General features: G+C 37.0%; 1 protein-coding gene across 1 annotated transcript; it reads right to left on the reverse strand.

Moving 5' to 3' along the window:
* Positions 1 to 14,529: 14,529 nt before the first annotated feature.
* LOC127811149 (uncharacterized) lies at positions 14,530 to 18,591 on the reverse strand. The gene is made up of 2 exons (XM_052350856.1): positions 18,559 to 18,591; positions 14,530 to 15,267 (listed from the first exon to the last, which is right to left on the reverse strand). The coding sequence occupies exons 1-2, from the start codon at positions 18,589 to 18,591 to the stop codon at positions 14,530 to 14,532; spliced, it is 771 nt and encodes a 256-aa protein (XP_052206816.1).
* Positions 18,592 to 18,605: the final 14 nt, after the last annotated feature.

Genomic DNA, 18,605 nt, shown 5'->3' on the forward strand with positions numbered 1-18,605 from the left:
GCCGAAGCAAATGTAAATTATAAATGCAACACAGAAGGATGTGTATAGTGGTTCGGATCAACCACCATAATCCCCTGTGAGCGGAAGATCTACAAAAAATATGGCCGCTGCAAGTATTAATCAAAAACCAAAAAAATCCGAAAATACTCAAAAGTATAGAGAAACTCCCTTGCAGTCATGATAGAGACGTAACACCGAGAATACAACCACCAAGCCCCAACAAAGCCCAACCCCAAATCCGTTCACCCGCCCAGGAGGAAGCGAAAGCTCTACACGAAGTAGAGTCCATGCACAGGAACAAGAATCACGAAGATAAAGCGAGAAGCAAGAACTCGAGAACTGATCAAGACTATGAAGCTTACCTACGAAGGATCGATCGTACCGATTATATAGAGACAGGGAAACCGAGAGGTGCGGCACATAAATGGCAAGAGGGCGCCGCACAAACCAGCAAGCAAATGCCGCACAAAGCGATAAGGAAACTCGAGAAATGCGGAGGGGACATCGGCGCCGACAAGAGGGAGGGAGGGAGGGGAAGAGAGAACGAGAGTCTCCCCAAAGACATAGGTATATATACGTGGACAGCTAGGGCAAAACATCAAAGTGGGCTGAGCTTCTCATTTCTTAAGCAAATGGCCTTACGCCCATTTCTCCTCAAAATAAATGATTAATGGGCTTATGGCCTGATTTCTATATAGGGCTGCCAATAAGTGGTGATATGGGTTATACTTCAATCACAGGCCGAGGCCTATGAAGATTAAACCCACCCGAAAAATCGTCACTACCTTGGGCCTTATTTGGAAACACAACCTACCATCCACTATCTTGCCTCCTCACTAAGGATTTTAATAAACCACTGCAGCTTTTGTAAAATAAGAACACATATAAGCAGATCAAAAACATATATGATTTTTATGCTATAAGCATAATGCACATGTACTACTCATGCATGCTTTAAGTTATTCTTAAAGAGGATAAAATTTAGAGTTCTATTACAAGAATGCATTCAACCTAAACATGAGCAACACTAGGAAATGTTGCTTGGAATACATACAACATTTCTAGATGCTTTAAGATAGCACCTCCTAGATGCGACTTCATTCTTAATCGAGTGATTAACCATTATTCCACTATAAGCCCGAGAGAATGAATTTTTCGCAGCTTAACCAAATGATGCTTGACATCAACAACCCTATAAATAAAAGTTTCAAAGCAACGAGCATTCAACTAATAAAGCCTCAAATGTTCTTCCATTAAATTTCAGAACATTGAGAGCCTTCAGAATATGATATTAAATATCAAATAAATAACTTAGGCTTTGTGAATTTAGAATGTAGAATCACTTTCCCAAGCATATATACATATATATTCGAGAGCATAGATGCTAGATATTTATGCAACAACTAAACCACATCGCAATTAGAATTTAGCGACGCTTCCACATATTTTGAGCACTTAAGATATTACCCAACCTTAAGCTTACTCTTAATTGTCACGAGGATACACGACATTTATTATCCACGACACTAATGCATTAGGATACTTAAGATATCATCCCCGAGTAACTTATTGATATAACAGACGCGTAAGAAAGAGCGAGATTAATCACTAGCAAAACATAGTAAGGTCATTGGCACAACCTTAATATGAAGTATAAGACAATATAAATCCTTCAAATCAAAACTCAAGTACCATCACTTGAGTAAATGATCACTTACTTAACAATCTCGACGCCTGGCACCTAAAACATCAATTACGAAATATACAAGATATAAGCACTTAATATCTTTTCGAGAAGGAGAATACTATTTGACAATCATAAGGAGGCAATAGAAATATTAAGGAATTCTCTCCCCCTTTTCAAATATTCATTCCAAGACTTAGTACCAACAAATATTACAAGAATATATATATATATTCAACACCAAGTTGATCAAACAGATGATTTAACTATCTTCTTAAGAAATCAAACCTTAGATAGATTTAAATAGAGGATATGCTTCCCCTGCAAACAAGCCACAAATTCTTTTAACACTCGAGGCTTAATAGAATTTAGCATTCACGTCAGAATGAATCAAAACTGCTAATCAATCTTTGCATATAAGCACAGATAAGCATTCAAGCATGTCATTTTGACAATTTAGGCAAACATTAATCAACAAAAGCAAAGAATTCAAAATCATAAATCTAGCTTAAGAAAATTTGAACTAATGTATCAAAATCTAAAGTTCTTTTAAGCACTAGGATTCTAGTCCTATGACACTCGAGTGACAAGCTCGAGCTTCTTTTAGAAATATCTATTCTATCTTAGGAACTCGAGTAACATTTCCCCATTACTCGACTAATATTCCATAGACCTATATCTACACACTCTTACTCGATTAACTTCACAGATTAATCGAGTATCTTATGACACTTTCTGGGAATATGCAGCACTATATGGATGAACATGAAAACCACATTTCACGACTTCAATCCATGAACACTTAATTCACTCCTAGGAGATTTTCCTCGTTCCCAGGATTACAAATAAAATCTAAAATCAAATTCATTCAAGAACTTATCACAAAATATTATTGCACAAGAAACAACTATTTATCCTCAAATGCACGAATAATAAATCCATTCACGAGAACATATATTTTCGGGACAAACAATTTTCAAACATTCAATCATATTATCAAAATGCATATTCAATAACTCCTAAACGCATCCATTCTTTTTTTAAGAGACAGAATTGCAACAAGTAAATAATCCTAAGAGAAGAACTTGATAAAGATTGGACACTCGATTAACTTTCATTCACTATTCGAGTGACCATAAACCAAACTACCACTGAGTCTCAACAACACACTAAAACTATGCTACTCGTGAGTATATGAATTCTATGCAGTAAAATCAAAATACAGAATCCTATAATATAATTTTTAAATTCAAGAAATGCACATACACCGAAGGCATATCTCATATAATGTTTGCACACTTCATGTGTACCCAAATCAATCAAGAAACATATTCAAGCAGGATTCATATTTCCCAAAAATTATAAAATAATCCTAAAACAGATTTAATCACTGGATCGATCCTATCATTACTCAAGAGAACTCAATCAACCTATCACTTAATGCATTTATAATTTCAATCACATAAACTGAATACATAGAATTGTGACACTCATGAGCACACCAAACATAGTCACTCACAAAGATTTTTAAAGCAGTGAACAATATTACCTTTAACCTAATACAATCGTAAGCAACCCAATCATTTGACTACCGCCTCATCAAAAACATCAAGATTTTCCACTTTATTATCTAAATGCAAATCATGAACATTCAATCGGATATGAATGCAGTTAGGTATAGAAATACCTTAGTCAACAAACAATCATTTTCATTATAATGCAAAGATCATCCAAAACGATGAGCATAACTTCATTGCATTCCAAAACATCAATCACAGAAGAAGAACAAGCTAATTCAAGAATTTTATCAATCATACACTCATAGCAAAATTCATCATCAAAACATTAGGACATAGCACTCAATGAGCAAGTTCATTTAAGACACTACAATATAATTTAGCACCTATTTTCACAGGTACAGACCTACCTCAATTAACACCATAAGGTCATATCCAAAACAATTCATACCGATAAGCGAAAGATGATTTCATCTTGAAGGCTTTAATCAACAAAAAGAAATAATCAATATTTAATCACACGCGTAATCTTGGCAAACAGTCAAGGTTGAAAACCATATCAACAAAGACATTTAAATTTAAAGAGATATGAGATTAGAACATATTACCTACGAAGATACATCATTTCCTCCAAAAGCTGAATTGTTTTAAGTCCCTTGGACAACATATAAACACTATCAATTTTTATAGTCAATCAAAATGGTTAGCCAAAAGTACACTTCAAGTAAACACTAATAAGAAGAAAATAAACTTACAAACTAATAATAAAGGGTCATCCTTTCTTCACTCATTTTTCCACATTGTGATGGGTTGATGGAGGATTGTTTTTGCACGGAATTGTCCTTCCATTCGCAAAAGGAACAATCGTACCAAGGCTTGCCCACCAAACCAACATACTAACAATAATAAAATAAAATAAAAAAGTGCATTTAAAACAAATAAAAACACTTATGGAAAAAAATAAATCAACATAATAATAGATAGTATCTTTGGTGCATGAGGTTCTGACTTTTTACATTGGGACCAAAGCACAACCAGTAAAGCAAGATACAAATAATAATAAAAAGTAAAAGAATGTATTTCAAAACCAATAAAGATAGTTAAAGGAAAATAAACCAACATATCTATGTTAATAAAAAAAAGAATCAAGGAGAGTAATGGAAAAGCATGAATCCAAAAAGATAAAAAAATAATCAGATGATATTCAACCATAAAAGCCAAAAAAAAAAAAAAAGAATCGCTAAGAAAAAATTAACAACTAAGGTAGAAACAAAATCAAGCAATTAAGTAAAACCAAAAAATCTGAGACACAAAGCATTGCAAAAATCAATCTATATAGTCAATAAAGATGGTGAATAAAAAATATACCTTAAGTTAACATTGATAAGGCCAAAAAAGAAAAAATAACCTAAAAAACTAATAAATGGCAGCCCTCAATGCACGTGGTTTTCTCATTTTGTGCATGTCGAGGACAGGTTATTTTTTTAACAAAATTTTCTTTGATGCCTTGCAAATATCCTATTTCAACTACAGGAATCTGTGACTTCCCATTAACAAAAGAATAAGCACCCACCCACTAAACCAACGTACTAATAACAGTAAATTTATTAGAAAATACATTTAAAATTGAATAAAGAAAGTTATGCAAAAAATAAATCAACAAAATAATAAAGGGCATCCTTAGTGCACGAGATTTCCCACTTTTTAAGAGTTACGGGTGAATTATTTATGGGCAAAGCCTTTGCCTAGGTTTATAAAGATGATGTTTCCAAAACACAAACCCAAATCCTTCCTTTCACAAAAGAGAAACCATTGTGTTGCTGTATTCCAATCTATGCCAACATATCAAAACAAAAACAAAAAAAGAGTAAGCAAAGCATCAAGTATGCAGAGTAAACAAAAAGCATGGATCTAACAACATATAAAACAATTAGACGATATTAAATCATAAATACAAATGTCACTCTGAAAAAATTAACAAATATAGCTAGGAAGAAAATAAAAAATTGATATAAAACTAAGAAATCTAAGACATAAAGCATTATACAAATCAATCTTTACCGTCAATCAAAATTATTAACCAAAAGTACACCTCAAGTCAACACCAGTAAGGCCAATCAAGGAATAAAATGAACTAACAAGCTATTAGAGGGTAGGGTAGTTTTTGTGCGAAACTTATTTCATGCCCTGCAAAGAGGCGATTTCAACTGCTTGAACCAATGACCTTACATTCACGAAGGTGCACCCCTACCTTACAACCAAAGCTTGTCCTCCAAATCAAAATACCAATTACAATAAAGATAATAATTGAAAAAATAAATCAACATAATAAAAAATTAAACAAAACAGTAAGTATTGAGAGCAACAAAAAGCATGAATCTAACGAGATTGAAAATAATCGAACCATATTCAATCATAAAAACAAAACAGAACAAAAAAAAAGAGAGGAGAGATCAAACCTTGGGGCAGATCTTCAATCTCGGTGAATTCCTTCTCCAATGCGGCACCGATCATTCCGGGCAAGCTGACCTCCTTGGATCTCGGGTGGGAGGAGTTGGATTCCGCAGCGATGGTAGAGGCGTTGGCGGCAGCGACGGAGAGAGTGAGACGAGAGAACGCAGAGAGAGAGAGAGGAGAGAGCTGTCCGCATCTCTCCCAGAGGGTTAGATAGAGAGAGAGGAGGGGGGAGCGTGGGGGGAAGGGGAAGATACGAGAATCCGAATGGGGGAGGAGCGTGGGTGGTTGGAGATATGCTATCCCAGAAAAGATACGTCCGTTGGAGCGCGGGAGCAGGGTGGCATGCTAACATTAATTTCTGTTATTTAAAATTCAAATTTAATTTCTGTTATTTCTCAAGTTTTTTAATTGATTTTTTGACTCAGTTTTAATTCCAATAGTCTCTTTTATAAATAAATTATTTATTTTTTAATTAATTAATTATTATTAAGTTGTAATAATAAATTTATTTAATTAAAAATATCATCACCAATTAAAATTTATAAGACAAAAAATAATATTATTAATCATCGATTCACTTGGGGTATCCGGACTTACGCCTAACTAGTCCCTAAGGGGCGATGACCTTTCCCCTGATGCACGTCCGAGTAAATCCGAATGTGGATCCAACCTATACACACCCAAATTGGACCTTCAAGATATGGCTATCTTCTCTGTGGACCCCCTTCATGTCGTGCGGATGGGACCCCTAGAGGGGAGACAGGGCGCACCAACACACTCTCTCCACAAGGGCAACGAGCCAGCAATAAATGCCGCCAATCGCCATTAAGATTTGAACCCCCGATGCTCGTGTTATTCTTATAAGTGCTTTACTGCTAAACCATGCCTGTGGGTAGCAGGGAACCTTTTTTCCTCCTGCATATAATCAAATAATTAAGCATGGGGTATTGTTATTATGACATGACTAGACAATGTCACTGAACTGAATATATACCGTCCTGAATGAATATAAGGGCTGCGAGAAGGTTGCTGATCGAGGTGGCAGGCACATCACTCACACACGTGGAAAAGATTTTATCACATCCCATCATATTCATATTAAGGCTTGGGCCTCTCTCTCCTCATATTCATTCATTCATTCATTTGCTTGTGACTAAAATAATAAAAGACGAGCAGCCTTTACTAGTCTACCTATTCATTTCATGACAAAAGATAAAAAATAAAATCAAATTAGCTAGTTCTTTTAAAATTTATATATATATATATTTATATATAAGTCCAGTCTTATTTTATGAAGGATCCACTGAACTTCTCAGAACCAATAAACAAAGATATTTATAATTATACTATGTCATTTTCTTTAGACATCTAAGTTCTAAAACACTCCCTTCAATTAATTCAGTTGATCAACGACGGGATTGGTCTGTTGTTGATTTCGTCACTGATTAAAAAATTAATAAATAAAATAAAATTTTAAACGTAAATAAAAAATAATAATAATAAAATATATAAAAAAATACAAATTATATAAATTGAAATTTGAACTTAAATTTTTATATTTATTGAATATAAATATATAAAATTAAATTTATGATAATTAATAATTTATTTTAATTAAATAAATAACTAACTCACCAACAATATTTGGATCATTATATTTGTATTTCTAATTTTAAAATTGTATTTACCATATTTATAACATTATATTTGTACTTCTTATTTTAAAATATAAATGAAAACAAATTAAAATATAAATATTAATCTTTTTATTTAAAATTATTATAATATATTTAATAAATATCTACTTAAAAACACTTTTTTACAAATAAATTGTATATTTATTATATTTTTTATATATAATTAATATTTCATTGAAAAAAATTGACATAATATTTTTTTATTTTAAATAAACATTTTTTAATTATTTCTCATTTAAATCATCAATAATATATACACAATGCACAGTAATATATACATAATATACAACTATATAAATGTAAAATAAAAAATAATATACATACAATAAATATAAATAACATAGAAATTAAAATTAGTAGTTAATCATTAAAAAAAACTAACAGCTAAAAAAAACTATAATGCACATAGAAAATGAAGCAATCTATAACTAACATTAATATTTTTCATCTAAAAAGCATTTAAAGATGCATTTAAAAGTTAAAATAATAAAATACTAAAAATATAACGTAGAGACAAAAAAAAATAAAATATTCGGATTTAGATGTCTCAGGTTAAGCGTGGTCGGATTTAGGCAAAGAACTCTCGGGTTAAGTGTGCTTGAGCTGGGAAAGCTCAAGGATGGGTGACGCCCTCGGAAGTTCACGTAGACCCATCAGAGTAAGTTGTTCTGGTCATTCTTATCGCTCGATGCGAGATGTTACATGTGGTATCAGAGTTGACCCTTGGAGAATGCGGTCCGATGAAGGCGGAGAGTGGCACCGGGGCTTAAGGGCCTGTGCAAGGAGCGGCTTTTAGGATGGTAGCCTCCAAAAAAGAAAAGAGCTGGGACCAGCTATAAGGTGGCATGATAAGGACGTCATGTGCTGAAGGAGGGGAGAATGTAATACCCCAAGTGTCTAGAGAAATGTAGTATATATCGAAGATAAATAAGGAATGAAACAACACCAGCTGGATATCTTTTGGGCTGAATGTAGACAAAGAACTCCCGGGTTAAACATGCTTGAGCTGGGAAGCTCAATGATGGATGACCCCCTGGGAAGTTCGCGTAGACCTATCAGGGTAAGTTATTGCAGTCCTTCTTATTGCTCGATGCGGGATGTTACAAATGTTTATTAATTTTATTTCGTTGCTAATTCAAATGAAAATTTTATAAATTATTATAATAGCGATAAAAAATTATGACTATTTTGATTTTGATTTTAATTTGTAATTTTATTTTTTATTAATTTTGCAACTTAAAGATGAAATATTATGTCACTAATTTTGAATTTATTTTGAATTTTTATAAATTGTACATTAAATATGAAAATTTTCTTTCTCAAATGAGATTTTAAATTTAATTCAAATATTTTATGAATTTCACAATTTAGCAACGAAATAATTCTGCCACGAAAACTTATAATTTAATTTATAATTTTTTTAATTTTAGCAACGAAAGAATTCCATCGCTAAATGATTTAAATTTTAATTTACATTTTTTCCAATTTACCGACGAATTTGTTCCGTTGTTAAATAATTTTAAATTAAATTTTAGTTTAAAGGATTTAAATTTAAATTTAATTTTCTTTAATGTTTAATACATAATTCTCTACTTACCTGGGTATTTAAAACTCACTTAAACCGCATTTAATCTTGATTTTTCTCCCAAATTTTCTCCATTTTTCATCACTGTGCGCGCGTTTTCTTCTCCTTAAATTGCTATCTGTTTGTGCTGGTTCGGGACGCCCGAAATGGGCTTAAAATAGGAACAAAAAGAGTGGCTGGGAAGGGAAAATTTTGGGAGGCCTAATCCCATACGGACCCCCGACAAATTCAGGAACAAGGACAAGTTCTGCGCTTACCACAACGAGGCAAGACATAACACCTCTGAGTGTAGGGCATTGAAGGATGCAATTAAAGAACTGATCAGGAAAGGTCGCTTACATGATTATGTGGTGCGGTCGAGGGATCAACAGCCCCAGCATCCTGTCCAACCTGAACCTCGCCAAGCTCCCGAGCAAGATTTGGCACCTGTAGTAAGAACTATCTTCACTATTCACGGTGGGCCTCATATTGCAGGAACCTTTAATAGGTCGCACGAAAGTTATGTATGAGAGGCCGGTCACCTCCTACTTGCCGGGTATGGTGAACAAGGAATGCCATCAAAGAAAGCCAAAGCAACCCCCAGTGACATCGTCTTTTCAGAGGAAGATACAAGAGAGGTGCATTGGCCACACAACGACGCTCTTGTGGTCCGAGCTCGAATTAGAAAAGTTGAAGTGCAAAGGATCATGGTTGACACATGCAGCTCAGTAAATCTACTATATAGAGGATGCTTCGACCAGATGGTCCTGGGGTCAGATCAGCCAATGGCTTCCCCGGAGCCACTTTATGGTTTCACCGGAGATGCGGTGACCCCAGCAGGATGCATCAGGCTCCCACTTACAATTGGGGACTCAGATCGCCAAGCTATTGTAATGACGGACTTCTTGATCATCGATTGCCCTTCGGCGTATAATGTTGTCATGGGGAGGACCCGCTATGAATGACCTGAACCTGATCATCTCGACCAAAGCGATATCCGCCAAATTCCCAACTCTGAACGGGACAGGACGCATGAGAGGCGAGCAATATTCAGCGAGACATTGTTATGAAGAGGCGTTGAAAATGAGACTCAAAGGAAAGAAAGTCAACATTGTCTCATGCGGTGACTCGCGGGGTGTGAGTGAGAAAGGAGTCAGTCACGACCTGAATCCACGCGAGGTGGATTGCGACCGAGCTGCAGGCCCTGTAAGCGAATTGGACGATGTCATGGTTAGTAACACCGATGCTGAAAGGTGTCTCAAGCTAGGTAAGGACCTTGTTCCTGAGGTAAAGACTCAACTGACTGACTTTCTCAAACCAAACCTAGATGTGTTCGCTTGGAACCACGAAGACATGGTGGGGATAGACCCAGATGTGATGATATACCGGCTCAACATAGATTCTGATCACAAGCCAGTCTGTCAGAAGAGAAGGCCTATGACTGCAGAGCATTATGCAGTCCTGAGAGAAGAAGTAGATAAATTGTTGGCGAACAGGTTCATCAAAGAAGCCCATTACCTGGTCTGGGTAGCTAATTCGGTTCTGGTAAAAAGAAGAACGGGAAGCGGAGGACCTGTGTGGATTTCACTGATTGGAATAAAGCATGCCCAAAATACAGTTTTCCTCTACCCATAATAGACCAGCTCGTGGACGCAACGGCCGGTCACTAACTTCTTAGTTTCATGGACGCTTACTCAAGGTATAACCAAATTCCTATGAAACCTGAAGACGAGGATCACACCTTGTTTATCATAGATTGAGGATTATACTGCTATAAGGTGATGCCTTTCTGGCTAAAGAACGCTAGAGCGACCTATCAATGGCTGGTTAACATGATGTTCAAGGATCTAATCGGGAGGACCATGGAGGTTTATGTGGATTATATGCTGGTGAATTCCAAGCAAGTTGACGACCATGTTCGCGACCTTGAAGAAATGTTCCAGATCTTGAGGAAATATCAAACGAAGTTGAATCCACTCAAGAGCACATTTGGCGTAACTTCTGGGAAGTTCTTGGGCTCCATGGTTAACGAGAGGGGGATCGAGTCAAACCCAGAAAAGATTCGAGCTCTGCTTGACATGAGGTCGCCAACCAAGATAAAAGAGATGCAGAGCCTTAACGGCCAGATCGCCGCCCTTAGTAGGTTTGTCTCCAAGTCCTCTGAAAAATGTATTCCATTCTTTAAAATGTTGAAGCAGGCCAAAAATTTCCAATGGACGGAAGAATGAGAGAAGCTAATCACCTACTTGGGAGTGTCTTGATATGCTATCAGTGCCGCACTAGTGCGAGAAGAAGACATGGTACAATATCTAGTATATTATGTAAGTCATAGATTGTTGGATGTGGAAACCAGATATGCCCCAATGGAGAAGCTCATCTTCTGCTTAGTGGTGGCTTCAAGAGCCCATCAGATTGATGTACTTACAAAATATCCACTAAAACAAGTCTTGCAGAAGCCTGATTCATTAGGCTGGTTACTCAAGTGGGCCATCGAGCTCGCTTAGTTAGACATATAGTATAGATCAAGGTCGGCTATAAAAGGACAAGTGCTAGAAGATTTCATCGCCGAGTTCACGGGGCCAGTAGAAAAAGAGCCTGAGTCTTCAGAGAGTCCGATTTGGGAGTTATATGTGGACGGATCTTCCAGCGAGCATGGAGCTGGGGCTAGGGCTCTCCTGATAAGCCCAAAGGGGTACAAGATTCCGTACACATTGAGATTTGGGTTTAAAGCGACCAATAATGAAGCAAAGTATGAGGCACTATTGGCAGGGCTACGCCTGACGAAGGAAGTGAAGGTAGAATGACTAATGGTCTTCAGTGATTCTGAACTCGTGGTATGTCAAATACGAGGTGAGTATCAAGAAAAAGGCTCGAAGATGGTGGCCTACCTCCAAAGAGTTCAGGATTTAATGCGCACCTTTGAGGCATGTGAGGTAAACCAGGTGTCGAGGAACCATAATTCTCATGCCAACGCTTACATGGACTGCTCATCTGCTGCAAATAGGGTGGTGGAACTCTTTGGATCTTCGCAAATCTTTGGCATGTGTCACATCTCTTTATTTGGTTCATAGTGTTCTGCTTCATTGTGGGCCAATAGAAGCCCTGACGAAGTGCCTTTTGAGCTAAGGATAGCCCCCTAGCATGGTTTCCACAGTGACCTGCATGGATTTCCTTAAGTACCATCTGGAAATCGAGGTCATCGAGGAATCTTAACAATGGGGTAATGAACCCCCTTTTGTAGAGCATATAGTCGTAACGGCAGTATCTAAATGCTCGAGCTTGCACACGGCGCGCCTTTATTTTGTCGCTTGGTAATTTTCCCTCCTATAGATAATCGATAATGGGTTTCATCCACAACCCCGGGGCCATTGTGATCGCTAAAATTTTGCCTTGACCCTCCATACTTGGTGCTGCTAGGAACTCTAGCAGTATGGCTCCTAAGGAGTCTGCATCTCGAGCTGAAGCCAAGCAAGCTTGAGCGTCGACATGAGAATTATGGTTCCTCGACACCTGGTTTACCTCGCATGCCTCAAAGGTGGGCATTAAATTCTAAACTCTTTGGAGGTAGGCCACCATCTTCGAGCCTTTTGCCTGATACTCACCTCGTATTTGACATACCACGAGTTCAGAATCACTAAAGACCATTAGTCGTTCTGCCTTCACTTTCTTCGCCAAGCGTAGCCCTGCCAATAGTGCCTCATACTCTGTTTCATTGTTGGTCGCTTTAAACCCAAATCTCAATGCGTACGGAATCTTGTACCCCTCTGGGCTTATTAGGAGAGCCCTAGCCCCAGCTCCATGCTCGCTAGAAGATCTGTCCACATATAACTCCCAGATCGGACTCTCTGAAGACTCAGGCTCTTCTTCTGCTGGCCCCGTGAACTTGGCGATGAAATCTTCTAGCACCTATCCTTTTATAGTCGACCTTGATCTATACTATATGTCTAACTAAGCGAGCTCGATGGCCCACTTGAGTAACTAGCCTGATGAGTCAGGCTTCTGAAAGACTTGTTTTAGTGGATATTTTGTAAGTACATTAATCTGATGGGCTTGGAAGTAAGGGCACATCTTCCTTGAAGCCACCACTAAGCAGAATATGAGCTTCTCCATTGGGGCATATCTGGTTTCCGCATCCAACAATCTATGACTTACATAATATACTAGATATTGTACCATGTCTTCTTCTCGCATTAGTGCGGCACTGATAGCATCTCGAGACACTCCCAAGTAGGTGATTAGCTTCTCTCATTCCTTTGGCTTGGACATGAGCGGGGTCTACCCCATATATTCTTTCAACTGCTGAAAGGCGACCTCACATTCTTCCGTCCATTGGAAATTTTTGGCCTGCTTCAACATTTTAAATAATGGAATACATTTTTCAGAGGACTTGGAGACAAACCTGCTGAGGGCGGCGATCTAACCGTTAAGGCTCTACACCTCCTTTATCTTGGTTGGCGACCTCATGTCAAGCAGAGCTCGAATCTTTTCTGGGTTTGCCTCGATCCCTCTCTCATTAACCATGAAGCCCAAGAACTTCCCAGAAGCTATGCCAAATGTGCTCTTGAGCGGATTCAGCTTCATTTGATATTTCCTCAAGATTTGGAACATTTCTTCAAGGTCGCGAACATGGTTGTCAACTCGATTGGACTTCACTAGCATATCATCCACATAGACCTCCATGGTCCTCCCGATTAGATCCTTGAACATCATGTTAACCAAGCATTGATAGGTCGCTCTAGCGTTCTTCAGCCAGAAAGGCATCACCTTATAGCAGTATAATCCTCGATCTGTGATAAACGAGGTGTGATCCTCGTCTTCAGGTTTCATAGGAATTTGATTATACCCTGAGTAAGCATCCATGAAACTAAGAAGTCAATGACCGGCCGTTGCGTCCACGAGCTGGTCTATTATGGGTAGAGGAAAACTGTATTTTGGGCATGCTTTATTCCAATCAGTGAAATCCACACAGGTTCTCCGCTTCCCGTTCTTCTTTTTTACCAGAACCGAATTAGCTACCCAGACCAGGTAATGGGCTTCTTTGATGAACCTGTTCGCCAACAATTTATCTACTTCTTCTCTCAGGATTGCATAACGCTCTGCAGTTATAGGCCTTCTCTTCTGACAGACTAGCTTGTGATCAGAATCTATGTTGAGCCGATGTATCATCATATCCGGGTCTATCCCCACCATGTCTTCGTGGTTCCAGGTGAACACATCTAGGTTTGGTTTGAGAAAGTCTTTACCTCAGGAACAAGGTCCTTACCCAGCTTGAGACACCTCTCAGCATCAGTGTTACTAACCATAACATCGTCCAGTTCGCTTACAAGGCCTCCAGCTCGATCGCAATCCACCTCGCGTGGATTCAGGTCGTGACTGACTCCTTTCTCACTCACACCCCGCGAGTCACCGCATGAGAGAATGTTGACTTTCTTTCCTTTGAGTCCCATTTTCAACGCCTCTTCATAACAACGTCTTGCTGAATATTGCTCGCCTCTCATGCGTCCAGTCCCATTCAGAGTTGGGAATTTGGCGGATAGCGCTTTGGTCGAGATGATCAGGTTCAGGTAATTCATAGCGGGTCCTCCCCATGACAACATTATACGCCGAAGGTCAATCGATGATCAAGAAGTCCGTCATTATAGTAGCTTGGCGATCTGAGTCCCCAATTATAAGTGGGAGCCTGATGCATCCTGCGGGGGTCACCGTATCTCCGGTGAAACCATAAAGTGACTCTGGGGAAGCCATTGGCTGATCTGACCCCAGGACCATTTGGTCGAAGCATCCTCTATATAGTAGATTTACTGAGCTGCCTGTGTCAACCATGATCCTTCGCACTTCAACTTTTCCAATTCGAGCTCGGACCACAAGAACGTCGTTGTGTGGCCAATGCACCTCTCTTGTATCTTCCTCTGAAAAGACGATGTCACTGGGGGTTGCTTTGGCTTTCTTTGATGGCATTCCCTGTTCACCATACCCGGCAAGTAGGAGGTGACTTGCCTCCCATACATAATGTTCGTGTGACCTATTAAAGGTTCCTGCAATATGAGGCCCACCGTGAATAGTGAAGATAGTTCTTACTACAGGTGCCAAATCTTGCTTGGGAGCTTGGCGAGGTTCAGGTTGGACAGGATGCTGGGGCTGTTGATCCCTCGACCGCACCACATAATCATGTAAGCGACCTTTCCTGATCTGTTCTTTAATCGCATCCTTCAATGCCCAACACTCAGAGGTGTTATGTCTTGCCTCGTTATGGTAAGCGCAAAACTTGTCCTTGTTCCTGAATTTGTCGAGGGTCCGTATGGGATTAGGCCTCCCAAAATTTTCCCTTCCCAGCCACTCTTTTTGTTCCTATTTTAAGCCCATTTCGGGCGTTCCGAACCATCACAAACAGATAGCAATTTAAGGAGAAGAAGACGTGCGCACAGTGATGAAAAATTGAGAAAATTTGGGAGAAAAATCAAAATTAAATGCGGTTTAAGTAAGTTTTAAATAGCCAGGTAAGTAGAGAATTATGTATTAAACATTAAAGAAAATTAAATTTAAATTTAAATCCTTTAAATTAAAATTTAATTTAAAATTATTTAACAACGGAACAAATTCGTCGCTAAATTGGAAAAAATGTAAATTAAAATTTAAATCATTTAGCGATGGAATTCTTCTGTTGCTAAAATTAAAAAAATCATAAATTAAATTATAAGTTTTCGTGGCGGAATTATTTCGTTGCTAAAATGTGAAATTCATAAAATATTTGAATTAAATTTAAAATCTCATTTGAGAAAGAAAATTTTCATATTTAAAGTACAATTTATAAAAATTCAAAATAAATTCAAAATTAGTGACATAATATTTCATCTTTAAGTTGCAAAATTAATAAAAAATAAAATTACAAATTAAAATAAAAATCAAAATAGAGTCATAATTTTTTACCGTTATTATAATAATTTATAAAATTTTCATTTGAATTAGGAACGAAATAAAATTAATAAACATTTGTAACATCCCCCATCGAGCAATAAGAAGGACCGGAATAACTTACCCTGATGGGTCTACGCGAACTTCCCAAAGGGTCATCCATCTTTGAGCTTCCTAGTTCAAGCATGCTTAACCCGAGAGTTCTTTGCCTACATTCAGCCCAAAAGATATCCAGTTGGTGTTGTTTCATTCCTTATTTATTTTCGATATATACTACATTTCTTTGGACACTTGGGGTATTACATTCTCCCCTCCTTCAGTACATGACGTCTTTGTCATGCCACCTTATAGCTGGTCCCAGCTCTTTTCCTCTTTGGAGGCTACCATCCTAGAAGCCGCTCCTTGCACAGGCCCTTAAGCCTCGGTGCCACTCGTCGCCCTCATCGGACCGCATTCTCCAAGGGTCGACTCTGATACCACCTGTAACATCTCGCATCGAGCGATAAGAATGACCAGAACAACTTACTCTGATGGGTCTAGGCGAACTTCCGAGGGCGTCACCCATCCTTGAGCTTTCCCAACTCAAGCACGCTTAACCCGAGAGTTCTTTGCCTAAATCCAACCACGCTTAACCTGAGACATCTAAATCCGAATATTTTATTTTTTTTGTCTTTGCATTATATTTTTAGTATTTTATTATTTTAACTTTTAAATGCATCTTTAAATGTTTTTTAGATGAAAAATATTCATGTTAGTTATAGATTGCTTCATTTTCTCTGTGCATTATAGTTTTTTTTAGCTGTTAGTTTTTTTTAATGATTAACTACTAATTTTAATTTCTATGTTATTTATATTTATTGTATGTATATTATTTTTTATTTTACATTTATATAGTTGTATATTCTGTATGTATTATTGTGCATTGTGTATATATTATTGATGATTTAAATGAGAAATAATTAAAAAATGTTTATTTAAAATAAAAAATATTATGTCAATTTTTTTCAATGAAATATTAATTATATATAAAAAATATAATAATTATACAATTTATTTGTAAAAAAGTGTTTTTAAGCAGTTATTTATTAAATATATTATAATAATTTTAAATAAAAAGATTAATATTTATATTTTAATTTGTTTTCATTTATATTTTAAAATAAGAAGTACAAATATAATGTTATGAGTATGGTAAATACAATTTTAAAATTAGAAATACAAATATAATGATCCAAATATTGTTGGTGAGTTAGTTATTTATTTAATTAAAATAAATTATTAATTATCATAAATTTAATTTTATATATTTATATTCAATAAATATAAAAATTTAAGTTCAAATTTCAATTTATATAATTTGTATTTTTTATATATTTTATTATTATTTTTTATTTAAGTTTAATTTTTTTTTTTTTGTTAATTTTTTAATCAGTGACGAAATCAACGACAGACCAATCCCGTCGTTGATCAACTGAAGGGAGTGTTTTGGAATTTAGATGTCTAAGACAAATGACATAGTATAATTATAAATATCTTTGTTTATTCGTTCCGAGAAGTTCAGTGGATTCTTCATAAAATAAGACTGGACTTATATATAAATATATATATATATAAATTTTAAAAGAACTAGCTAATTTGATTTTATTTTTTATCTTCTGTCATGAAATGAATAGGTAGACTGGTAGACTAGTAAAGGCTGCTCGTCTTTTATTATTTTAGTCACAAGCAAATGAATGAATGAATGAATTGAGGAGAGAGAGGCCCAAGCTTTAATATGAATATGATGGGATGTGATAAAATCTTTTCCACGTGTGTGAGTGATGTGCCTGTCACCTCGATTAGCAACCTTCTCGCAGCCCTTATATTCATTCAGGACGGTATATATTCAGTTCAGTGGCATTGACTAGTCATGTCATAATAACAATACACCATGCTTAATTATTTGATTATATACAGGAGGAAGGAAGGTTCCCTACTGCCCACAGGCATGGTCTAGCAGTAAAGCACTTAGAAGAATAACACGAGCATCGGGGGTTCAAATCTTAATGGCGACTGGTGGCATTTATTGCTGGCTTGTTGCCCTTGTGGAGAGAGCGTGTTGGTGCGCCCTGTCTCCCCTCTAGGGGTCCCATCCGCACGACATGAGAGGGGTCCACAGAGAAGATAGCCATATCTCGAAGGTCTAGTTTGGGTGTGTATAGGTTGGATCCGCATTCGGATTTACTCGGACGTGCATTAGGGGGAAGGTCATCGCCCTTTAGGGACTAGTTGGGCGTAAGTCCGGATACCCCAAGTGAATCGATGATTAATAATATTATTTTTTGTCTTATAAATTTTAATTGGTGATGATATTTTTAATTAAATAAATTTATTATTACAACTTAATAATAATTAATTAATTAAAAAAATAAATAATTTATTTATAAAAGAGACTATTGGAATTAAAACTGAGTCAAAAAATCAATTAAAAAACTTGAGAAATAACAGAAATTAAATTTGAATTTTAAATAACAGAAATTAATGTTAGCATGCCACCCTGCTCCCGCGCTCCAACGGACGTATCTTTTCTGGGATAGCATATCTCCAACCACCCACGCTCCTCCCCCATTCGGATTCTCGTATCTTCCCCTTCCCCCCACGCTCCCCCCTCCTCTCTCTCTATCTAACCCTCTGGGAGAGATGCGGACAGCTCTCTCCTCTCTCTCTCTCTGCGTTCTCTCGTCTCACTCTCTCCGTCGCTGCCGCCAACGCCTCTACCATCGCTGCGGAATCCA

Source organism: Diospyros lotus, chromosome 10 (assembly GCF_014633365.1).
Source record: "Diospyros lotus cultivar Yz01 chromosome 10, ASM1463336v1, whole genome shotgun sequence".
Lineage (NCBI taxonomy): Eukaryota > Viridiplantae > Streptophyta > Magnoliopsida > Ericales > Ebenaceae > Diospyros > Diospyros lotus.

Excerpts from the sequence above, each read along its gene's own strand:
- LOC127811149 (XM_052350856.1), bottom strand. The coding sequence starts at position 18,591 with ATGGTAGAGGCGTTGGCGGCAGCGACGGAGAGA. Across the intron at positions 15,268-18,558 it reads TGGCGGCAGCGACGGAGAGA|GAACAAAAAGAGTGGCTGGG; the intron begins GTGAGACGAGAG and ends GGCTTAAAATAG.